Raw genomic sequence first — 26,321 nt, 5'->3', positions numbered from 1 at the left:
CGAAAATTACAACAACGGACTAGACGAAGTTTACTTTGCCAAGCTTAAATGTGCATGTGCGTGTGTAAGTATTTGTGTTTCACTGCCTTTGGTCAACGCCAATCGCTTATCATATTTTAATATTTCTCGCTGCCTGCGAACATTGAATTGCATTGAAATACTCGTATATATGAAATGCGATGGAAAATAGAAAATGCGCGCAAGCTAGCGGGGGACGGACGCGCATGCCCAAATGCTCGCGCATATTGCACCAGTTTATTGGCAGCCAAAGGCACAGCAACATTGTTGTTACCCATACATTCTGTTTTGGGTTTGCTTTTGTTGCTTTTGGCTTTTCAAAGTATTCCTCCTGCTGTTTGCATTACCCACGGCTGCGGTGTGTGGCTGTAGCTTACATAGTTTTGCTCGCTGTTTATGCTTAGCTGCGGGCGCATTTGCATAGCAACTCCTTATGGCTGCCTTACTTTGTGTTTTCCTATAGTTTGGTGCATATTGTTTTTTTGGTCGACTACCTTACTCTGCCTTACTGGTTGATCGCCAGGTACGTATTTGGCACATAACCCCAAGTGCAAAATATAGCTAATGTAGGCTAGCAATTTATATTGGCTGTCGACATGCAGCCGAATATTTGTGTGTGTGTGTGTGTGCGTGCGTGACTCAATGTCATACTGTGCGTATATGTGTGTGTTGGTTTGACTTACATTTCATTGCCAAAATACAGTTATTGATCTTATTATTATGGGCAATCATATAGCGATCACAGCCATTACGCATGCCATATGTGGCGGTTGTGGCAGTTGTGGCACAGCTGCGAGTCAACAGCACCATATAACCGAAACTGAGGTAAATATTGGAGGACTGGTAGTGGGGAATTCCTTGTTTGTTGTATTGAGTAAAGAGGTTTCATTGGGTAAATGCTATTTGATTATATTGAGGGTTAGATCTTCTAAATTTAAGGAAAATATAATATCTATATTTTTTGTGCTATAATTGTATTTTTGTCTTCAAACTATTTTTCGTCATAATTTCATATTTTTGGTATAATTTAATATATTTGCCATGATATAATATTTTGCCATAATATAATATTTTGCTTTTTTGCTATAAATTATTATTTTTGCCATAATTTAATTTGAGCCATAATTTTTTTGCATTGAATTATTATTTTTTTACTTGCCTTTCAAGTTGGATTTTTTTTGCTTTAGTTAATAAAATAAGTTTTTGCCAGAACTTTTTATAACACAAGTTTTTGGCCTAATTTAAGATGGTTGTAATAACTTTATTCTTTGCCATAAAAATGTTCGCCATAATTTTTTTGTCCAAAATTTTTTTTGTCATAATTTTATATTAAAATTCCCATAAATTAATTTTTCACATAATTTTTAGAGCTTTATTCTTATTGCCATAATTTCATAATTTTTTTTTAAATCAAATTAAATACCCTCCGATAAAAAATTTTTTGATATAAATAGTTTATTTGCTTTCGAAAACTTGGTTCTAGATTTTGAGATTTTGCAAGCATATCACTTTTAACCTAATTCTAGTGATCAGGTAGTTATTTCGTTATTTTTTGCTAGAATTTTATATAATGCAATCTTTTTTGGCATAATTTAAAATGGTTGTCATAATTTTATTCCTCACCATAATAATGTTTCCTATAAATTTTTCCATAATTTTTTGCCGTAATAATTTTTGTAATATTTTTTTTTCAAAATTGATTTTAGGCTTAATTTATATTTTTACCGTAATTTAACATTTTTCCCATAATTTTTTTTTATTATATTTTTTTCCATAATTTCATAGAATTTTTTTATCAAACTGCAACGCTCAATTCCCCTTGATATAAAATTTGTTGACATAAATAGTTTCCTTGCTTTCGAAATTTCGAAGCTAGGATTTAGGATTTTACAACCGTTAACAGTTTTAAGGTAAAGCGTAGACTGTTTCAATAGATCTGGTAGTTATTTCATTATTTTTTTTTTTTATATCTAGCGTAAAATATTTTTTATATTATAATTCTTAATACACAATTAAAAAATAAATGCAACAATTCAATTACAACAACAAAAATCAAAATTAATTTCCAAATTCACAAATATAAAAAGTAATCAATTTATTTAATTTGAAAAACGAAGAGGCACATATCACTTTGAAAGACACTTTGTGCACGTCAAAAGCCATTCAAAGCTGTTGCTGTTCTTGTTGTTGTCTTTAACCCACAGTGGTAGCATTTTCTCAAATTTTTAATTAAATGCCAAAAATTTTGACGCACAACGCTCACATAATTGCCAAAATAAGAAAATTCACGCTTTACTAGTTAGCGAGTCAAAATAAGGCCAAGGGAAGCCACGCAAGAATACCACAAAGCAAAAAGCTTTACATACATTATTCTCACTCATACATACATATATGTGAATGTATGTGTGCGTGTATGTTAAGAATGATGCATGGAGACACACGCACCGATTTGCATGTGCTCACCGGTGCGCAACAAGCCAATGGTTGACGTTTTGCTATTTGACAGCTGAAGCCAAACCCACAAGAAACAACAATAACAACAACATTGGGAAAAGAGGCAAAAACTTGCTTGCGTGTTTTTTTCGACATGTCTGCACAATGGTTTTATGTGCAACAACAAAAATTAATGTTTTCATTCTTAAGTGTTCGCTGCTGTTGTTGTTGTTATGTTGGTGCCACATAGCAGATTCCACTCGTTTTGCCTTTCTTACATTTCACCACGATACACTAATTACATTAGGCCCTGCCCATTCGAGTATGCACGCACACAAATACGCAAGCACAATCATGTTTGTTGTTGTTGCTGTTGCAGCAAGACATGTTGGATTAATGTATCGTGATGGGAACGACACTTCTTGCATACGCTGCTGTTGCTGCCCTTCCTGTGCCATGCCAAGCGCTGCTTATGCTTTATGACAGCGAGCTAATAAAAAGCAGCAGCAGCAACAACAACTCCACCGCATGTGTGCGTTGCACGAATTATGCAACTAAAGGGCGAAAATTTTATAAAGCGAAAGAGGCAACAATAACAACGACTACCTTAGCAAGCGCATAAAAATGTTTTAATCACTCTAAGCGGGCGCTACCTTGCGCTGGCCAACTGCAGCTGTTGTTGCACCGCGTGGCAAATACTCGTATCTGCGCTTGTGTGTGTATGTTTGAAATTTATGTTGCGCTTATTTCGCTGCAACTTTGCACAAAAATGGAAAATGGCGGCTTCGTATGCAATGCAAAATGATGACGAATCATAATTATGACAGGCCATCTGTTTGTTGTTGTATCATATTTAAATTTTTTTTACTTTATATAAGTGTTTTTGTGCACTTGGCTGCCTACATCGGCCATTTTTTGCATAATTTCTCAATGCAGCCATGTTTTGAAAGCAATTTGGCTGCAGTGATGTGTCATTCGAGAGCGTAAATGTGGCAAGATGGTTGCGTGATAAGTGAGAGCTTTTGATGAAATGTAGAATTATGGGCTTTTATGTAAATATAAGAGCTAGTACGGTATGGCTAATGGTTTATTTTAGAGATAGTTATGAGCGAATTTAAAGTTTTACCAGAAAAGTGTTCAACAAAAAAACTTAATTTTGATCGATTAGTTTGTATGACAGCTACATATATGCTATAGTGGACCGAGCTGAATAGTTTCTGCAGATATTATGACAATGAGTTTGATAAAAATATATTTATTTTTCGAAAAAAAATTAAAATTTTTGCTATAATTTTTTGCCATAATTATTATTTTTTAAATAATTTAATCATAAATGGCTATTTTTGAAATAATTCAATATTTTTATCATCATTAGTTTTTCCCATGCATTTTTTGCCATAATTTTTTTTTGCGTATAATTTTTTTTGCCATAGCACTTGATTCCCATGGTTATTAATTATAACAAATTTCATGTACATAATTTAACAAATAAAAAATTTTTCATAACCATATCGGTGATTCCGACAAATGAGTAGCTCCTTAGGCAGAAAAGAACATGTTCAAAATTTAAGATTGATATCTTAAAATTCTATTGACAAATATCAACATCGTCTGTGTAACAAGAGCTTCAAGATATGTACTTATGTTAAAAATGAACTGACTGTGACTGCATCTTCATCTTTGTCTTCATTTTCACGTTGTTTTAAATAATTTAATTTTTTTATCAACGTTCAATTTTTTTCATAAATTATCATTCTTGCCATAAATGATTATTTTGCCATAATTTTTTGTGCCATAATCTAATTGCTATAAAATAATATTTTTGAAATAATTTAATAATTTTTTTGTCATTGTCTCATAAATTATTATTTTGCCGTAATATTTTACCATAAATTTTTAGCCATAACATTAGTTTTTCCATAATTTTTTTTCATAATTTCATAACAATTAACTAATATTTGTTGAAATAATTCACTTCATCATTAAATTTTTTTCATAAATTATTTGCCATAAATAATTATTTTTGCTAAAATTTTTTTGTATCATAGTTTAATTGCCATAAAACATCTTTTTTAAATAATTTAGTATTTTCATCATTAATTTTTCTTATAAATTATTATCTTTGCCATAATTTTTTGGCTATAATTTTATTTCCATAAATTATTATTTTTACCATAATGTTTATTGCTATAAATTTGTTTGCCATAATTTTATTTGGTCATAACCATTGCCAAAATCAAGTTTTTTGTACTATTTTTTTGCCATAATTTAATTATTTTGTCATAATTTTTCCATTGTTTTTATCAAATTGGAACGCTAAATATTACATGATCTTCGTTTATGTTTTTATAGAGATTTCCATTTCCTCCTCCACATGATTCAAATGACCATTGGTATTGTCCATAGTGCATATGGTTAGCAAGTATTAAAAAATAAATACGAATTTTGAACCACCCTGCATTATGTGACAACATGATATTTGTAACTTATACAATAACATTGGTTAATAGCATTTTACATATTATTAAATATTTATTACCAGCAAGAAGAGTCTAACCAGCAGCTAACCAGTCGAAGATTTTTGAAAATCACGATAAATGGCGGCAAACTGGTCTGCCAATAAAGCATAGAAATTGTGCGACGAGGAGAGCAGTGTTGCACAGCTGCGACCGCAGAAGTGCTAATAAAATCGGTGGCACGTAAGCGCGCAGGCACCACGGCAGCACCAGCAACATTTCGCTCTACCAACAATTCAAGCAGCACCAGCAGCTTTACAACATAACAGTTGTGCGGCGGCATTTACGGTAGCTGCGCATATTTCGCTGCGGCAAACAAATATTTTCACATGAATTACGATTATGAAATGTGTGGCTTTTTATTTTATTTTCTGCAAGTGTGCATTCGATAGATGTTTAATATTTATCTATGCGCTGATGAAAAAAGTTCAGCTGGCGTTTATTTATGTAAAAAATATATTTTTTCTGCTAAATAATTCGAAGTACTGTCCGAAAATATAAAAAAATGCTGCTGCGCCGATGAAAATCTCGTATAAAGCTGCCATATTTACAGTTTTTATGAGTACAAGCTTAGCAGGCGGCATGCCACAAAGTGCTTTCAAAAGCGTAAGTGTGAGAAATATGAAGGAAACGGTATAAAAATGCAGCAAAAAAAAACTCAAAACCGGAAAAGGCCAAATTCACACGTTGCCCCGGACGGCAAATAGCAAAAGTTCAAAACGTTTAGCGCTTATGAGCTTTTTGGTCGCTTTTGTATATTATTGATTATGATTGGAGGTATAATTAGGTATATTTAGGTCTGAATCGAAGCGTCCGCATAGACTTTAGAATTTATATATCCCCACGGGAAAAAGTCTAAAAGTCGTTGTCAATGAACGGCCCAAAACGATAAATTATCCGATTACCGAAGTATTCTTTCAATAAATACATTAATTGGTGTGATGTGTGGGTATTGGCGCTGTCTTATAGAAGCGAAATGTCGCTGAGATCGAGAGCTTAAATTTCAGGCAACAAATATTTGGTTATCATGCTGCAATAACGACGTTCTCACTGGTATTATTTTTGAAGAAATATAGACTGATGCTTCCACCGGCCCACAAACCACGCCAAACCCTTGTTATTTCTGGAGTAAATGGCAGCTCTTGGAACTCTTCAGGGTACTCTTTGTCCCAAATGTGGTAATTTTGCTTGTTTACATAGCCATATACATAAATAATGTGTGATCCTTTTTAAAAAAAACTTAGATGCCTTAGATCCAGCAGAAAATCTTCAGGAGCAGCGAATAAAAGTGTCGGGATTTAGGTAAATTTTTTGGACAATAAATTAACTGAATCCAAAACCCAGCAAATGGGTTATTCTTCTTTTTTATTGAAATTATCATAAAAATCTTATTATTATCGAAATTATGATAAAAATCTGTTTTCTTCGCTAATTTCTTGCGACTTATTTCTTAGAAAGTCGCGTAAAAATTTCAATGCGATCGCGAAATTTTCCTCACCGATGCTGAAGACATGGTTGAAATTTGGAAAACAAAAAAAATTAAAATTGAAAAAAAAAAATTAGAATAAAATAAAGTTAAAAAAAAAAAAATAAAATTAAGAAAATATAAAATTAAAAAAAAAAATATAATTAAAAACAGTAAAAACAAAAAAAAATTAAAAAAAAAAATTAATTAAAAAGATTAAATTAAAATTAAAAAAAAATATTAATAATTAATTTCTAGCTAAAATGATTCCACTAAATAACGTTTTTTAAAAAATTATTCTATATTGCACATAACCTAGATAAAATTTGTATCCAGTAGAAGTTTTTAAATATCATTTTCCTCCTAAATGTATGCTACGTTAGCAATCGCTGATTAAGGGTAATTTTCTGCAGAAGATTGGAATAGATATTAAATATTATTTTTTAGGTTTAAAGCTTAGGTTATGTTAAACTGTCTGGCAGTCATCCCATACATAGACCTACAGGATGGAGACAGATGGGGGTTTATTATTACCACGAGCGAAGATGAAGTCATGCAGATCATGCGCGTAGAAGATTGCGTATTTCTTTACCGCTTCCTTACACATAATATTGGCGATGCTGCATGCCTCTAAAGCATTCCATCTCATTCTGATCGCTTTGTCAGCCTTTTCGAAAATTTCGTTGTGTAGCCAAACGGATAGCACTTTAGATTTCAGTTTTTTTGCTACTTTCAAAATCTAGACTTCCTTTCTTTCAGTTTTATCAAAAGTTGAATTATTAAAAAAAAATATTATTATAAAAGCAAAATATAAAACTTCAAATTTTCACTAAAATCTCAAGCTCTTTTACTTTCAGCTACAACATATATCATTATTTCAAAGACGCTTGCGCAATAAATGCATTGAACACTAAAGCCTGCCCGCCAGCTTGCCAGCGAGTCAGCGCAACTCAGTGGTTATTTTCGTAGGCATTTATGCTAATTTATGAGCTGCTAAGCCTGAAAGATTTGCCTACTTTTTAACAAACGGCAGCGCAATTTATAACGCCACCAACTCCAAGTGGCATTTAAAAGCTTTTCAGCTTGCATTGCTGATGACAGCCAAATGAAATCAAAAGTATTAAGGTGTCAATGAGCAAATTTATTGCTTCATTTAAAGCGTGTATGGAAAAGTCAAATGCAAAAATGCACAAAATACAACAAAGTAACGCTACGCAACGCATTAGAAGTGTCGCGACAAAATTGCTAAATTGCGCGCAAAAACAAAAACAAAAAAGTATTGAATAGTCAAAAATAATGGCGGCAAAGCGGACAAAAAGTGTGTTAACTATTTAGCATAAGTGCCGGCATGTCGGCGTGTGAACACCATACATACAAACCATATTTACTAACACTGTGATAGACAATGCAAGCAAGCGGTGAAAAAAGGGTGAAAAAAGAGGAAAAAAAGGTGGAAAAGGGGAAATAAGCGCACAAATTGATGAATAGCGCTGGCACACAATTCAATTACTGCATTATTGCAAATGATCGTTCGCGCCTCGGCGGCAAAACTAAGGTGTGAAGTACATGGCGGGCTATGAATTTTCAGCAACTAAGTGTGAAACGCGGCAGCGCTAAATGTCACTGCTACAAACTGCCATACTAAATGCAGCACAAAGGCGAAAAAACGCAAAAGAAAAAATAAAAACAAAACTTAAACGCGAAACGCAGCAAAAGGCGCAAAAAAAGTCAAAAAAGTGCAAAAAAAAAGTGCAAAAAAGCGAGCGAAAACCAAATTGTCTGGAGATGGCGAGGCAAAAAATGTCGAAACAAAAGACTTCAGCCACGAACTTGATGTGCTGCGCTGCGCTTAGTGCTTGTGCTGCGCTTAGTGTTTGTGCGGCGTGCATGTGCGCGCCAGCCGAGTAATAGGGCGCTGCGCTGGCGTGAAGAGCAGCCAACACCGCGGCGCTGCCAAGCAGCCAGCGGGGCGGACAGGCGCGCGCAGCAACGAGCAGACAGCCAGCCTGCTAGCCACCTCTGACACCAATTCAATTAACATTTTTATTGCACAATTGCAGCGCTAAGCAATGAAAATTCGTCACAGTCGCGCGCAAAAGTCGCAAGTGTTAATGAAAAAATATTGTGTGGCACTTTTTGAACATTTTATGGCTTTACACGTTGTTTGGCCGCAACAAAGTGTGGACAAATGAGCGCTGTTACTGTGCGGCAGGAAAAAAACTCGGAGGAAGGAAACAGGCTGTGATTTAGGGAACTTTTGCAAAATTTAATGAAATTAAAAATGTAAATAGTTTAGCGCTAGAAATTTGGTTGAAAAAAATTTGATTGTTGCCACATGCTTTTACTTGCAACAGCAATTTGTCTGCGCGTATTTTATATTTGTTGCCAGCAAGATCGCGTGAAAGGTTTTGTGTGAGAAATAAGTGTAGCGTTGCGAACTTTCGTGCTGTCACACGAACACGCGCGCGCATAACAAAAACAAAAGTCAACTGAAATGCAACAACAAACAGAGAAAACAAGAAAAAACGTTAACTATTGCTATAATACCCTACACAGGTTCAAGTGTGCCATACAAGTACTCGATTACAGTCGTTCAGTTTGTATGACAGCTATATGCTATAGTGGGCTGATCTCAAAAATTTATTTCAGATTTTATAGAAATGTCTTAGGTAATAGTCTGTGCGAAGTTTTGTGCAAATATCTTGTCTGGTAAAAAAGTTTTCCTCACAAAAACTTGATTCCTATCGTTCAGTTTGTATGACAGCTATGTGCTATAGTGCTCCGATTTGTACGATTTTTTCAGATATTATAGCAATTCTCTGGACAATAATTTTTTCCAAATTTCATGAAGATATCTTTTTTGGTAAAAAAGTTTTCCATACAAGCCCTTCCTTTCGTTCGCTCAGTTTGTATGGCAGCCATATGCTATAGCAGTCTGATCTAAACCATTTCTTCAGATATTATAGTAATGCTATAGCTAATAATCCGTGCGAAATTTTGTGAAGATATCTTGCCTGAGAAAAAAGTTTTCCTCATAAGAGCTTAATTCCAGTCATTCAGTTTGTATGACAGCTGTGTGCTATAGTGCTCCGTTTTGAACGATTTATTCATATAACAATTCTCTAGACAATAATTTATGTCAAATTTCATAGAGATATCTTGTCTAATAAAAAAGTTTTCCTCACAAACACTTGAATCTGATCGTTCACTTTGTATGACAGCCATATGCTATAACGGTCCAAAATCGACGATTTCGACAAATGCGCAGCTTATTGAAGAGGAAGGGATGCGTGCAAAATTTCAGAGTGATATCTCAAGAATTGAAAGAATATTTCATACATGGCTAACTCAAGGGAGCTCATTTTTGAGCAATTTTCATATTTTCACCTAAAATTCAAAAGGACGTAATATCACTTTTCATAAATTTGCAGAGGAAGAAAAAACGATAAAATGGAAAGCGCTCACATTGAAAAAAAAAATTGAGTTTTGGTTATAAAATAATTATATTGGTTATATATTGGTTATGTCTGCTAGTGGATGTATCGACACCTAAAATGCAAAAAAGGTGAAGAAAAATCGATGTAATAGAAACCGTTTATATTGAAACAAAATATTGAGTTTTGGTTATAAATTGGTTATAAAATGGTTATATATTGGATATTTATTGGTTATATATTGGTTACCTCTGATAGTGGAAGCTTAAAATTTTTTGTATACATAAAAATCACAAACTTAATATGTTCTGGGTATAAAGAAGAATACGTCAATAACAATACGAATGAAGTAAAGAAAAGTCACTTTACTCAAGTTTAACACTTCATGCATGTGTGGGTAGTTGAGCGTACTTATAAGCCGGGATTAAGCTAATTAATCGTGCGCGAGGTGTGTAAAGTCGACTTTAATGCGCTTCCACTAACGTCAATTTATCTGCAACCAAACTAAAGTGCAAACGCGACGTATAGACCGAATAATTTCCAACATGTTATAACAGGAAATGCATAATTGTGGCAACTGTAGCACATGTTGGTGAATATTCGTGGCATGCTCAACGGCGTGTGTGCTGCAAGTTGAATTAATGGCTGCATTTTGTGAAAATAACTCGAGCATTTAATTTGGCTGGGAAAAGCGCCGCGCGGAAGCTCTTCATTATGCTGAAGTGTTTTCGTGAGCGAAACAAACAAACAAATGCGCAGTTAGGCGCGATGTAAGCGCTAGTTATTAATAGAAGTTTTGTATAATTTTGAAATGGTTTTAACATGCTTTTTTACATGCAAGTGGACATAACCGCTTGAAATATTTAAAGCTGAAAGATTTTTCTTATAAATTGGCCTGTTTTCATCTGATTGGCTTATAATATATGCCAATCTCAAGGTAATAGTAGGTAGGTAGAGCGGATTTCCGACGGTTCACCTTGCTTTTCGAGGGACAATGTGAAACCATCAGTACTAAAATCCCCTAACTCTATTTTCTTCTCTATGAACCACCTTGTGAACCTGATAAAGTTCATCAACATAAAAAGCTTTATTTGGAAAGCCACAGCGATACCATCGAGAAACCTTCGAAGAAGTTGTATAGTTATTTCGTCTTCAGTAGTCGCTGTATATTGTTCTCAGTCTGCTAATTGACAAAGTGACCAGTTAGCACTGTCAGCATTTATATATTTTTCCTTTTGAATTTAAATAGTCGAGATGTGCGGCTTATATTGAATTCATGCCACTTTTGCCTGCTTCTTGACCAAGTTAGGGATTCTTTCTTTTTTGATTAATTATCTACAAGTAGTCAGACACATATAAATTGCCTATTTTTCGTTATCGAATTGTAAGGCGTAGGGTAACTCGTATATCTGTTACCGGACATATAAATAGGGATAGCACAATTTCCCGAATTCCATGAAACCCGGATTGTGAATCGATAGGATGTTAGCTCCACTAAGAGATCATAACATTTTTTCACTAGCTTTGAATGACCCTAAGATACTTCAGTGAAAGTGAAAGTTCAAAGCCACTTGACTATCTATACATACAAATACATTCCTTGTTGTGAGTAGAGTCTTTGTCAGAAAGAATATATTTTATTTAATTGCTGTGAACTCCGCTTGGAACTTATAGTCGTAAGACTGTTTTGACATTCTCAGAGCTCCACTGATTCACATATGCCAACCTCAAAGAAACTAGCACGTTGTCTTTGCAGTTTTAAAGGCCCAACTTGAGTTACTGTCGGCTCATGTAGGTAAAAATTATCCAGGACGGCCACCAACATTAACTGATGCTCAACACGTCAATAAACTAAGGAAACAGGTGTTTGAGAATCGACGATTAACAGTCAGAGATCTTACTGGCTTGGAATATCGGAAGGATCAGTGAGAAGCATTTTGGAAGGTTCATTTGAGCCTAAGAAAAGTGAAAGCATGACTGGTTCCAAAACCACTAAATTTTTTCAAAAAACAGCATCGCGTTAACGTCTGTGAGACAATGCTTTCTGACCACCAGGATGTCATGAAATGTAATATTACTAGCGTTGAGTCTTGAATCTTTGTTTATGACCCGGAAATAGACGACCAATCGGCGGATTATCGTAGTAAAGGTGAGGGCAAAAAGGATTAATTTGAGGGGGACAAAGTAGATTTTGAAGAATAAATCAATAATTTTAAAATCATGAACAAAATCTTAAATTTTTTTGCAAAAATTTTCCAACCACAGTTCATCATAATTCATAAAAAATGTTTTCCAAGCGTTAACTGCAAATGGAAGCTAATATTTTGCCTAGAAGCGAACTTACACTTATACGAGTATAGCAGAGTATATTTGCTCATACAAACATAACATTTTAGATTATTTTGCTTGATATATACCACTTAAATATATAGAAATGAATGCCGGAATGAAGCCATTATCATTGTGCTCACAATAAAATTGAGTTCTATTATTTGTTTCGCGGCATTGTCGCGCTAAAAGCCACCAGGACGCGTGGTCTGCTGCCGCCGAGCGCAGCCGCGACGTCATTTATTACACCCACCAAAGCTGTCAGCACTGTCACAAAGGCTGCTGCAGCCACTGTCAGAGCGGTATTCATTCATCAGGCTGGCAGCCGTGATGGCCGTGTGAATGTGTGAAAGACATGAAATTCCTCTAGTATTTCAACGCAATTTATTCTCACTTACCCACCACCGAAAGCCGAAAAAAAGTCATACGCGAGCATATTATTATATTCGCGCCGACATTGCTCTGCTTCATTTTCAATTGAGCCGCAGCTTTTGTTCACCGGTACTGCCACCGCTGAAGTGCGCGCATGCGGATTCCCTCGAGCGGCTAAATATTTAGTGATATGCGCACAAAAGCATCTTCCACGCCACAACACACGTTGTGCTGTTGTTTGTTGGTTGTTGGCTGTGTCTGCTGAGTTGAGGGATTATTTTTTCATGAACCGGCCTCATTAGAATGACGGAAATATTTTGAATAACAAACGCTATTGAATTTGATCTGACCGGCACGATGTGGCGAATGCGACGACGTCGTCGACCGACTTCGATGACGACAACGACGACAGCGGCCAGCAACCAAACAGGAAGGCAAATAAAACAACGGGAGCGCAAGCAATAAAAAAGCAAGCAACACAGCAACAACGGAGTAGGCAGCAAAATGCACAGAGCAGCGTTTACGGCGAATGTGTCAAGCGGCCAAACTGTACTATACGTGCCACAAGCGGTTGCAAGCAATATTGCACTGTTGCTGTTGCAACGGCATTGCATGCGGCAGTTAAATGAATGCGATATTGTTGTTGTAGACATTGTTGTTTTTACTACTATTGTTGTGGTTGCTGCTATAGTTGTTGCTGCTATTGTTGTTGTTGCTATTATTGTTGTTGCTGCTATTGTGGCATGCTTGTGGCAACTATTGGTTGCAGTGTTTGTTGCAACCACTTGGACCGCTTTCAACTGGTCAACTGCTGTTACCTTTCGTGGCGCATCGTTCTAGCAAAACGCGCAGCAAGTTGTTGCCGCATGTCGTCATATGCGACCACAAGCTCGTTGTAGGCATGTTTGTGCAAAGAGCAACTTTAAATTAAAATTTATGGTTTGCAGCGATTTTTTGCGTTTTCCGCCAAAGTGACGTGATGAGCTGCTCGCTGTTTGTTATATCGTGCTGCATACTGCACTTCGAATGTGCCACATACACTATATACATAGTTACATAATGTTGTTGTTATTGCTAATATGTTTGCGAACGACTGTTGTTGGCAGTTAGCGGCTGTAATATATGTTGCAACAGCAATTACATATGTTAGTCTATGGTGTATATTAGGGTGGACCAAAAACGCACAGCAAGGTGACGACAAATTTTTTATCGACAGTTTAGTTTTCGGAAGGATAATTGGTATCAAATCGTAATAAAGAGAATTTCTCTGAGCATTATTATTACCACCACTTTCTGTATGGTCAAGAATTGGGCTTTGTAAGCAGGACTGGGGTTGAGCCAGGTAATAATGAATCTATTTGTGAACTAAAGAAAATACAAAATCCCTCCATGAAGACTTCCTTCGATAAATGGGATACGACTTTCTTACAACGACCACACCAAGTAACTACGTTGTCAGTCCAGTTAGTACAGAGAGTGAAAAGACTCACACGATTTTATAACCGTTTGGCAGTTGCTCGACACAACATGAGTGCTTCCTCCCTCTCTCATCCAATGGTGCTATTGTAAGACTTATTCTGCATACGATGCAGTAATATGATGGCCAAGTATACAGAAATCTATCACCTTGAAGCCGATTGAGAGGGTTTTAAAGTCGCCTGCACTGTGCATAAAGGGAGCTCTTAGGACCACTGCAATGATGGCTCTTGGATTAGTGCCGAACCTGTCACCCATAGACCTCTTAGCTGAAAACTGTGCTGCAAAAGCGGCGGGGCGATCATCGAATATGCTGAAGAGCAGAGCATTTTTTACAATAATATCAATATATTTGTGAGTTATATTATTGAAATTTGGAGATACTCTTTCGGATATTAATATGCCAAAGCTGAGTTAGAATGAGTCAATACTTCTCTTAGGCTTCATAAAACTAATATAAAGAGTTTCAAACTTCCGATTGACTTTATTCTATATACCATATACAGGTCAATATGTTAGATATTGCAAAGAAAGTAAGATAGCTCTCTCTCTATCTCACTCTCTCTAATATCAGCGCTTGTTCTTGCGTCTTAAATGCATAAAATCAGACTAATACCACGCCTAGCTCCCACTTATCAAACACCGGTACTAAAAAGTTCAAAAAGTTAGAGCATAGACCAACCTACTAGTATGCTCGCTTAAGTATATAACGCTGCGCAAACCGCATAGAAGGTTAGAAAGAAGTAAAACTTTGACTTTCACAACAACAAATATTGATTTTCAATGCATACGCAATCGACATCAGACGCTCTGCAACACAATCAAATCATTGCCAACACTTGATGAGTTTACGATTGATGTGGTCAAGCTCGGCCTATGTGTTGTATGAAAAAGTGTGCTGCCGGCAGTTATTGCAGCCATTGTTGCAATTTTATGGTTGTTGTACAAGTGCGAGCTGGCTCTAAAGAATGTTGTAGTAGATGCACGTGTAGTTGTATGTGTATGTGTGCCATGCGCGCTTTGTAAATATTGCATCGTGTAAATTATGGTGATTTATCTGTCTCTGCAGCGCTGGTGTTGGCGTTGATGCCACTGCGGCAGATGCCTTTTGTTTGGTCACAATGCATTTGAGTTGTGCAGAAATCAGTTGAGCGCATGTCGCGTTACACGTCCTTGCGGCATGGCAAGACATTTGACTATTACAATTTTGACATTGTCAAAAGTTTACCGTTGCCTGTAGCTCAAAGGGATGTTCGCGCTTATATGGACGAGTGTGTGAGCGCTTTGTATTTATTGCAAAGCCGTAGGTATTTTATTTAGGCAATTTGAGTTTTGAGTGTTGAAATTTTATTAATAAGAAATAAGAAAAATGTCTTCAAATAATTTTAAATATTTTATTTACTTTTTCAATATTAAAATTTTGAAATTTTAAAAGTTCTAAATTTTATTTTAATTTCTATAAAATGAAAATTTTGAATTTCTATTAATAAGGAACAAAAATAAATGTCTTAACATAACTTTCAATATTTTATTTATTTTTTGAAAAATAAAATTTTGAAATTTTAAGAACTAAATTTTTTAATTTTTTTTTTCAAAATGTAAAAGTTGAAATTTTATTAATAAAAAATAAAATTTTATTTTAAATAATTTTAAATATTATTTAATTTTTTCAAAAGTAAAATTTTGAAATTTTAAAAATTCTAAACATTATTTTATTTTCATCAAAATGTTGAAATTTTATTAATAAGAAATAAAAAAATTATCTTAAAATTATTTTAAATATTTTATTTATTTTTTCAAAAATAAAATTTTGAAATTTTAAAAATTCTATTTTTTTTATTTTTTTTTATGTAGATGTTGAAATTTTATTAATAAGAAATAATAAAAAAATGTAAAATAATTTTTGAAATTTTAAAAATTCTAAATTTTATTTTATTTTAACCCAAATGTAAAAGTTGAAATTTTAATAATATGAAATAAAAAGAGTTTCAAAATATTTTATTTATTTATTCAAAAGTAAAATTTTGAAAATCTAAGATTTAAAAATTCTAAATTTTAATTTATTTTCTTCAAAATACTTAAATTTTATTAATAAAAAATAAGAAAAATGTTTTAAAATTATTGGAATTATTTTATTTATTTTTATTTTTCAAAAGTAAAATTTTGAATTTTTTAAATATTCTAAAATTTTTTTTTATTTTCTAAAAAATGTAAATGTTGAAATTTTTATTAATAAGAATTACAAAAAGTATTTTGAGGTAATTTTAATATTTTATTTAGTTTTTCAAAAGTAAAAAATTTGAAATTCTAAATTTTTTTCTTCAAAATATTAAAATTTTATTAATAAAAAATAAGAAAAATGTTTTAAAATAATCTTAAATATTTTTTTTTTTTGTTCAAAAGCAAATCTTTAAAAATCGAAAAAAAAAAATCTTAATATAATTCTAAATATTTTATTTATTTATTCAGAATTAAATTTTAAAAATTGAAATTTATTTATTTTCTCCAAAATCGTCTAGAAATAATTTTATATACTTTATTTATTCTTTTTCCAAAGAAAAATTTTTAAATTTTTAAAATTCAAAATTTCATTTCAAATTCTTCAAAATGTAAAATTATTGAAATTTTTCTTATTTCAAATTATTTTCTCAACTCAAAGTGCCTTTAACTCTTCATATATGTTACATAATATTCAAAATTGGTACTCGTAATAACTAGACCTACAAGCAGCAGAACAACAACAATACCAAAGTGTTTGCATTAACGTGTGTGAAAATTTTTCCCACAAAACAAATAGCAGGGCATTCCATAGTTTATAGACTCGCTCACTCGTACATTTGTGTGCGAGTTTGTCTGCTGCTGCCCGCTTATTTATTTATGTAGCGAAAAGCTGCCTTCTGTGCAAGTAAAATGGGTATCTCAGCTAACATAAGGCCTGCTGGAGCTGCGCCGAGGCAACACATGCGAACAGCACTCATTGTGTTGCCAACTGCAGCGCAGCAAAGACATCGATCAGCAACAGTAGCAAAAGCGAGGCGAGTAACGAGTAACGAGAAAAAACGGCAACGGCAAGCACAAGTATGTAGCCGCATGATGCTGGAGCGCGGGATGCTGCCAAAGCATAAAAAGCGCAAAATTGCTCAAAATGTTGTCAACGACATGGCGCGGGCTGCCAATTGCTGCTAACATTGCTACGCTTAGAACCAGCAGCTTTCAGCAACTATTATGTGAAAGCATTGTTGTTATTATTGTCGAAGCACGTCATCGTCATCATTAGCCGCTCGGTACAGCGATTACCGCTGCAGATGCTCATGCTGCTGTGTTGCTGCTGCTGCTACCGCTCTTCTGTGTAAGTGCCATGCTGGCGCGCAAACCAACAGACACACATATATATTTGTCATTGCATTTGTATGTTTAAGCATGTGAGTTGCCATTGTCTGTGTGTTCGTGGTCAGTTAGCATTAGATGCGTGTTAGTTGCCAATGTCAGCCGCTGGCAGCCAGTTGCTACAGCAATAAAAACAAACGGCTTGCCACTGGCGTTGGTTGTTGTTGTTGTCAGTTGCTTGTTGGTGCCGCGAGCCACCACAACAACAACATGTTTGTTGAGCTGTTACGCGCCATGATAACTGCCTGCACTCACGCGTGATCTTCTGCTACTCGTAATATGTTGTTCTAACAACTACAACAACTTAAAGATGTGCTGTGGCAGTAAGCGTTGATTGAGTAAGAAAAAAGTACTGAATTTTATTATTGCATATTTCATTAGTAGCAATTACATATTACTCGCTGCTATACATGTGTACAGCTGTAGAGATCTTGTAAGTAGAGATGCGGGATGAAGATGTTGCAAAGAAATGTTCCGAAGAAACTGTAGCAACTGGACTTGCAGACGCTCGAAAATAATTTATAAAGTACATATTTTGAATTATAATTATAATATTAGAAGCTTTCTGATAGGAGGAGCGAGCTTTCGCAAAGTGAATAGTAAACTTTCGAAACGTGAATAGAAAGCTTCCGGAAAGCGAATAATAAGCTTTCGAGGAATGCATAGAGAGCTTTTGGAAAGCGATAAGTGAGGTTTCGGACAACGAGTAGAAAGCTTTCAGAGAGCTTTCGTACCCTGCTATTATAATATTAAAATCGTTCTTATAAAAGTGGTGAGCTTTTAGAAAGTGAATAGTGAGGTTTTGGAAAGCAAGTAGTAAGCTTTCGGAGAGCTTTCATACCTTGCTAATACATATAATATTAGAATAATATAATATTAGAATCGTTCTGATAGAAGTAGGAAGCTTTCGGAGAGTAAATAGTAAGCTTTCGGAAAGTGAATAGTGAGCTTTTGTAAAGTCAAAAGTGAGATCTTGGAAAGTGAATATTGAGCTTTCGAAAAACCCGTAGTAAGCTTTCCGAGAGCTTTGGTGCCTTTATATTTTCAGTTTATATAAGGCGTATAGAGAAAACAATATGTCACTTTGAAAACTTCATTTGACTCTTTTACGACTTCTCACTCAATAAGATAACCGATACAGGATGGTGTAGAAAAGGAGTCTGTCACAATTAACGAATAAAGATGGTTTATTATCATAGCAAGTGTTTTAAAGGTAGATTACATGCATAAAAGAAATATATTTATGAAATTCAATCAGTAAAGTATAAAACTCTACAAAAGTCCACGTTCCTTTATAGCTCTGATAACTTTAGTTTTTAACAGGCATTTTAAGTAGCTTGATGGATTGGTTGGTAGAAAGCTTAATAGATTACTTGTAGTTGGTTGAAAATGGAGCTATAGTAAACACCTGATCACAAGTGGTCGTACTTGAACTATCATTAAGCTCATCCTGCTCACACGTGGGTATCAATTAAGCAGCTTGCAAGAATAAAGTAGAAAGCCGATGATCTAATATGTGAGGACACCCCTATCTTGATCACATCGGAATGGAACTGTGCTGAATCTCCATTGCATTACTACTGGACCAGTGAACCTCGCGTATGCTTAGCAGGCGCTGATCAACGACAACGTTTTGGCCTGGAGTAGAACATAGTAGATCTTCTAAGTTCATCTTGGCGTAATCGTAGACATTCTTACCAACCTTTTTCCAACCCCAGCGGGCAGGGGGTAGAATTTGCCCGCGGTAAGGTATGCCCGTCGTAAGAGGCGACTAAAATCCAGAAATAGTGCTCTAATACTCAGCTTGAACTAATTTTTTAGACTTTGAATGAAGTTCCTTCTAAAAAAAAGACATTTGAAGTTCAGGCGACAAATGTCATCAGTCATTAAGTTGTTGGGTGCTCAACTGGTAGTAGCAAAAGCTATAGGCTCTGACTGGAGACTGTAATCTGGTATCACCGGGAGCAGTTAGCTCTTGAAGCTTGCTCCAATCTGCTCATTGGGTTTGGCCCTTTGGGGATAATCGTGGTGGCTGTGGTTTAAACCTAAAGGCAGTTAGGATTGAAAAACTCAATTCAGTGGGGAGTTGCACTGTGGCCGGATGCCGGACCCAACAGCACGGCAAAGGTTTTAGATCGGTTTTAGACCACCCGACCGCCCGACAAAGGTGGAAAAGATGTTCCTTCTATACGCCCAATTGGAACCAAAAAACATGTGATTTATTATTTGGGCGCTGATCAACACATTGTATTGATCTATGTGCTTTAAAAAAGCACCGTGAGGTTAGACTGACTTCGGCAGGTACTAACGGAAATCACAACGATTGTTGTTGGACATTATCCTGTAGGCATTCATACGTTAAGAATAAAAATCTTTGGGCAGAAGCTGTCAAAGTTGTGAGAGGAAACATCTAGACACTTTCTCGTCTGTTGTCCAGACTGAGGTTGAAACACCTTGGCAGTCTTATCTTCGTCGAACTAGAAAGCAAAGACGTAACTGACATTAAAAATGTAGGAGTTTAAGGTAACACACCAGACTGGCATGCTGGGATGTTCAAGTGAGGTTTCTCTGAGAATCAACCTCATAAGCTAACCTAGTCTGAAGATGTTTCGTAGGCTCTGCTGCAACCTCAAATGAAGCAAAATAAGATATATGAAATTTCGACAAAACTAAAGGGAATATAAGCTTACTTTACTGTTTTTAACAAATCTAAGGCTAGCAATTAGTCAAATAAATCGTTGATAGGAATACTTCCGATTTCATATAGGGCTTGGAAAATTTATCATAAATGAGCTTCGGAAAGCATGTTCGACCACAGAAAATCACACAAAGCATATATTTGCATTTCATAAGTGTTTATATACAACGGTATATGAGTAAGGAGTAAGGCTCGTAGGTGCAAGTGTGTGCATTAACTTTTGATACCAAGCTAATATAATCAACGTGATGTCTGTGACTGCGTTCTGAGCGGGCACACAACAACCTGTAGATGCAAACACATGAAAATCCGTATGAGACAAAAAAGAAGATGTAGCAGTAGGTGCAACAGCGAAAGAGTCATGAGTGTAACATTAACAAATTACTGTAATTATCAGAATGTATTTTCTTTAGGGGCACAATAACGAAACCACAGAGCAACCAACAACAACAACGCAGATAATGAATGAAACTGAGATGCAACGTGTGAGTAAACTGCGCAGAAAGAAAGGCGCAGCTGAAGCGTAAGATGCCACGGCACACACGAGACATGCGCACACGAACAAGCACAAATCAACAAGTCAAGTTTCCGCATTATTTTTTTTTGTTTTTCTCCAGACCAACTAGGGCGTTTGCAAGGCAACTTGCAGCACAAAACAACAAGAAAGCAAGCAAGCTGAGCTATGTACTTAAGGTGCTGTCGTAGCTGTGTTTACTACCGGCGAGGGAAACACCTCCTTTCCCAGCTTATGATATATGTATGCGCACATAGATGTGTATATGTGCGGCATTCAGTTACAAATACACACATGCGCTAGCAACATGCAAAAATTCTGCCCAAAAAAATAAAAGACAGTGACAGTGTATTTTGCATATGGCATGGCTGCGCTTGACCAGTCAGCCTACCGGCAACCGTAACCGTACCAACAACAAACAACAACAGCAGTGCGACTGACCGAAAAGTCGAACGCCAAGTTGATATGATCATTTGGCCATAACGTGTACGCGCTTGTGATGATCGCGTCTGCGCCCAACGCTCATGCATATGAAAGCACACACAACCAACTGGGAATGCCCAGAAGCACTTTGTGTAGCTGCCCGCCCGCTTGGCGCTGCACTGCGCCTCTACTACTTTCCAACTCACTCCGACTCCGACTCCGCATGGCTACTGCAGCTCAAATTCCAAAACATTAAGATTATCTTGCGCGCACTCAGCTTGCCGCAAAACAGTCAGCTTTTACTTGCCGTAGACAAGCATGCTTGCGATGAGCTCTTTTTCATATTGTTTTTGTTGTAATACATTCATATACATATTTTTCATATATAGGAAATTATGCATTATGTGGACTCACCTGTATCCATGGCGACCAGCGTCAGCGTGTACTCAGCCTTTGCCTCACGATCGAGCGCCCGCAGCAATGATATTTCGCCTGTCGATGCATTTATGCGAAATAGATCTGTATCGCCCTCTTTCAGAAAGTAGCGCACTTGCGAGTTAAAAGGCGGTGTATCAGCATCGTAGGCCTCCACTGTCAGCACATAGCCGCCATTAGGCGGTATAACATTCTCCATCACATACGCCAGGTAGGGGGAGTGCAGGAATGTGGGCGGATTGTCATTGATGTCCATGATGATGATCGTCAGTTCGGCCGTATCGTAGCGTGTCTCACGCTGCTCCACACCATGCTTAGCCGCGCCGGCAACCGCTAAACCACCAACACCACCACCGCCGCCAACAACACCACCACTGCCGACAACCACCATATTTGCGCCACTCGCAGCGCCTACTTTGCCGCCTAACTGCAGCTGTGCGGCTGCGGCCACGACATCGGCGGCACAATCTTCAGCGCGCACCGTCAGCACATAACGCGATTTACGCTCATAATTCAAATTCTTGGCGACGCGCACAGCACCTGAGTCTTCGCTGATGCTAAAGTCGCGGTTATCATCGCCGGCAGCGATAGAGAAGCGTACACGTCCGTTGGCGCCCTCATCTATATCGGTGGCGGCCACTTGCAATACCATTGCGCCAATGCTGGCATTCTCCGGCACCGAAGCCGAGTATTGTTTGGGATCGAAGACGGGACTGTTGTCGTTTTCGTCCAGTATGCGCACGGTGATCTGCATATGTGTGGCTTGCGGTGGTTCGCCGCGATCTCGTGCGGTCACGTTGAGCAAGTAACTGGCGCGCAGTTCACGATCCAAGCGTCCGGCAACGCGTAGTAGTCCATCCACAGCGCCTAACGTGAAGGGTATATTATTTTCATCGTCATAATCGTGGTTGGTGATTGCTGACTTTTTGCCGTCGAGCAAATATTCGATATAACCGTTGCGTCCCTCGTCACGATCGAGGGCTTTAACGACCATGACCACAGTGTTGGGAGCGATATTTTCGAGCACACTGGTTTCGTTGGGCGAAGTGAAACTCGGCGCTTCGTCGTTGACGTCCTTCAAAACGATTGTGACCTGTGTAAATGAGAAAGAGAAAAAAAGATATTTATTAGTTTTTTAAGTAAGAAAAAGATTTCCGGAATTTTCAAATGAAAGTTCAATATTTTCATTATAACTTAGAATACATTAGAGAAACAATACATATGTTTTGCGTTAAGCACACTTACATGAAATTATTTACAAAGTCACTTTTATTTTGTTAGATTACTGAAGAGAATGTCCTCGAAATTGAGAGTAATATCATTATAGAGAGGTAAGAACTCTTTAGAGTCCTGCAGACAGCTTAGTCACTTTATTCATATTCATATTCTCTTAAAATCACCCTCGTATATTTGCAAAGCGTCTAAAGCCAGCGATACATTTATGGAGCTGGCTAGTATCTACTCCAGCCAATTCGCTGGGTTCACAGAAAGTATAACAATGCTGCTTAAACCTTAATATGGTGAAAGCTTGATAGTGGAGGGGAAAGTGTCTATATGTCTCCACCTCATTTTTCTAATTTTAATTTTATCAGAATGCGTCCTTCACCCTGTGTGTGTCAATGGGACAGTGTTTAGCTAGGATGCCTATCATTGTGCATATGTGAGCCGTGCTTTTTGTTCCACTCTGAGCAATAAGACTTTCGCAATCCCACAAGTTCTGGTTGCTGACCAACGTAGTCCAAGTTCGTGGGAAGTTCATATATCCAACGTCCGAATGCATAAAGACAGTGGAACCTCTGTTCGTTGCCATCCTGATGGGAATTGACATGGAACTGGCACCCAGCCCGTTTAATATGGAAGTAGCGTGGTATGAGTCCTGCTCTCCATAACTAGCTTTGAGATCACCGTCACAAGTACATCTGCTGCTACCTTGATAACTGCCTTTCCTGCATAAAAGACACTACATCGGTCTGCCAGACTGAAACGAGAGTTGAGGCAGAGCTGCCGACAGAAGACTTCCACTCCAACATTCTCCTTAAGATTCGATTCATTTTCGAAAAAGCTAATTACGATTCTGCTCCAGCGACTCTGACTACCCAAACTTTTCCGGAGTTATGTGCATGGAAATGACGCCGCTGAAGTAGGCTCCACGACGTAGTAGTTCAAGTGATCAGGGATGTATACGAAGTGAGAGAGTATTTTGGAACCCTTAGGATGCCCAGTTTTCCGGAATCTGATATCATCTGTAGCGTGGGCCATATTTAGATGATTTGACGTGCCATCATGGAACGGGGATCCAAACGGGGTTAGATCTTCGAAAAAACAGCCCTTGGTCGGATCAAATCCGAGTCAATTCCGGTAACTTAGAACAACTAATGTCTTCCTCACCCGCTCCTGAAGATTGGGTTTCCAAGTACTTCACCTTATCGCCGGGGTGAAGCCAAGCTAATGTGAGAAGGGGTTAATTGTGGACTTTAGGTAAATAAAACTAGTTCTGTTTTACTTGACCGCTAAGACGTTTCTTTACACCCAGCCAGCTATCACATTGAGGTACGCTGGTGCTAACGCGTAAACGGTATCCATTAATTTTGCTTAACCATGGGAGAAACATCATCTGCATAGGCTATCACTCGTTAGTCTCGTCAATCGAGTTCATTCAATAGTTCATTTAGCACTACGATCCAGGGTAAAGGAGGCAGAACCCCAGCTTCTCGGGGTCTATTGAGCTATCGTAGTGTACGTGCGCTGCTCCACTCCGCCATGACAGTGAAATGACGATACGATGAAGAAAACCCGCACCAGCAATCTACCGTGACAACGAAGTTGGTCGATTGACGAACCAAGACGACGTGAAAAGTTTTACGACGGTTTAAGAAAAACCGGAATAATACCAGCTGAGCTGTTTAAAGCCGGCGGTGAGGGATAACGACACGATAGTTCTGTCGCAGATAAAGCAATTGATGAGATACTTGAGGTTCATTTCAACCTCAAACCTACCAGTATCAAAGACCGCCTCCGTCTGACTGAAGACTTGCATGGTGAATAACATATGCTTTGAAACAGTTTGCATTCTTCGAGTTTAATATTTAACGATGCACATTAGAATATATATACATATCTATGTATATTATCCAATTTGATATTGCTTCAAAAGTATCACTCAACTGAACTTTCTGCTACTCATTGCTCTTCTGGTATTTTAGCTCCGTTTGCTGCCTCAAACTGCACCAAATGCATGAAGGACTTTAATTACAACAATAACAAAATGAACGAAATATATGTTTTGAACCTTTTTGCGATTTCTAACCGCATGCGGCAAAATAAAAATCATAACAGCCGAGTCACGAACGGGTTCAGCAGCAATGAAGCAGATGCTGCCTGCATCGGGGCCGATAAACGCTTTACGATAAGCGACTGCTGTTGGGGAAAATGTGAGAACATTTTTAATAAAATTGTTTGCAATAAAATTAAATCTGTGCGCAACTGTAAAAAGTTAAAGCGGCAAAGGCAATAGCAACGGCACAAATAGGACGGACGGACAGACGCGCGGTAAACAAAAGAAAAATCTGGAAGCTTTCTCCAAAGCAACCGGCAACCGCAGGCGTTAATGGCGCAAGAAAAGTTACGTAGGCGCCGACAAAAACTAAAGCATACTACATGTCAAAGCAGGAAGCGAGAGAGCAGGCAGGCAGGAGGAACTCAACGAACGACAAAGCACCGTTGCTGTTGACGAAAAAAGCCGAAACGCAACAGCGCACTCATTTAGGCTTTAATGCAATTTCTAATTGCGAACGATTTATTAACATCAACAGCAGCAATGGCGGCTGCCACTAACACAACAACAATAACAAAAACAAAGTGTTGTTTGCCAACAACAACAACTGCAAAGTAATCGCAATAAATTTGTTGTAGCGCATTTCGCGCGCGCACTTTGTTGCATGCAGGCGCTGCGACGGCCATTTTTCGCTCGTCTCTGATTTTGTTGCTGCGGCAGACAGCAATTGCCGTTGCTGGCATTGCTTGCGATGGCACTTACAGCGCCTTGAGCTGCAGCAATTCCTTTAAATTTGCAAATCTATTCGCTGTGGACATTAACGAAAATTTATTAGCTTCATTAAAATTTGCTTTGCCCGCCGCAGCAGCAGTCGCTGGCTGCAACAAAACTTGTGGCAAGGTGTGTGCAACGTGTGGCCAATGCATAGTTGCAACGTACGCCAATCAAAATAGGCACGAAAAGCCAACAAAAAGCACATACGTGCAATGGCAAGCGTTTTGTAGTGGCGGCGCGGCGCCGCGCGGTGTGGCAACAATGCTGGAAAGTCGAAAAGAAGCATAAGAATAACTGCCGTAGATATAAAGTGGCGATAGCTGAACCCAAAAGCGTAAGGCCGTGCAACATACGACGCCAATGTGCGCATTTGCACAGCAAAAACAACAACAACAACAAAAACAACGCATAACGCATGAAAATCAAATTTAAGCAGCGCTTGGCGTAAAAAATGGCGCATCCAAAAATCCGCGCAAATAGTAAAATCACATATCGCTTGGCTGCTGGCTGCTGGCTGCTGTTGCTGGAAAGCGCACAATGTCAGTGTCAGCAGCGGTCAAAGCAGTTAAAGGTAAACACCAACACAGACGTAAAAACACACACGCACACTCATGAACAACCACATTAGCGAGCACACGTGTGTGCTTTTCGCCACATTTTCCATTTTTTATGCACAACAAAAACAAAGCTAGACACCGCTGCCACGCTTGTGCTTGCATTTGAAAGGTAGCAATATAAATGAAGTTGCTCGCAGATTTCTAATGAGAGATTCGC

General features: G+C 37.3%; 1 protein-coding gene across 2 annotated transcripts in view; it reads right to left on the bottom strand.

Annotated features, from left to right (window-relative positions):
• Positions 1-26,321, bottom strand: part of LOC105227822 (cadherin-related tumor suppressor) — a 357,862-nt gene that overhangs the window by 19,003 nt on the left and 312,538 nt on the right. For both annotated transcript variants that reach the window (XM_029550888.2, XM_019990868.3), the window contains exon 7: positions 21,479-22,592. In XM_029550888.2, coding sequence (XP_029406748.2) covers positions 21,479-22,592 — 1,114 coding nt within the window. The remainder of the gene's footprint in view (positions 1-21,478; positions 22,593-26,321) is intronic.

This window comes from Bactrocera dorsalis, chromosome 1 (assembly GCF_023373825.1).
Source record: "Bactrocera dorsalis isolate Fly_Bdor chromosome 1, ASM2337382v1, whole genome shotgun sequence".
NCBI classification, from domain to species: Eukaryota; Metazoa; Arthropoda; class Insecta; order Diptera; family Tephritidae; genus Bactrocera; species Bactrocera dorsalis.
The sequence above is the reverse complement of the archived record's forward strand: the minus strand, read 5'-3'. Positions and strand labels throughout refer to the sequence as shown.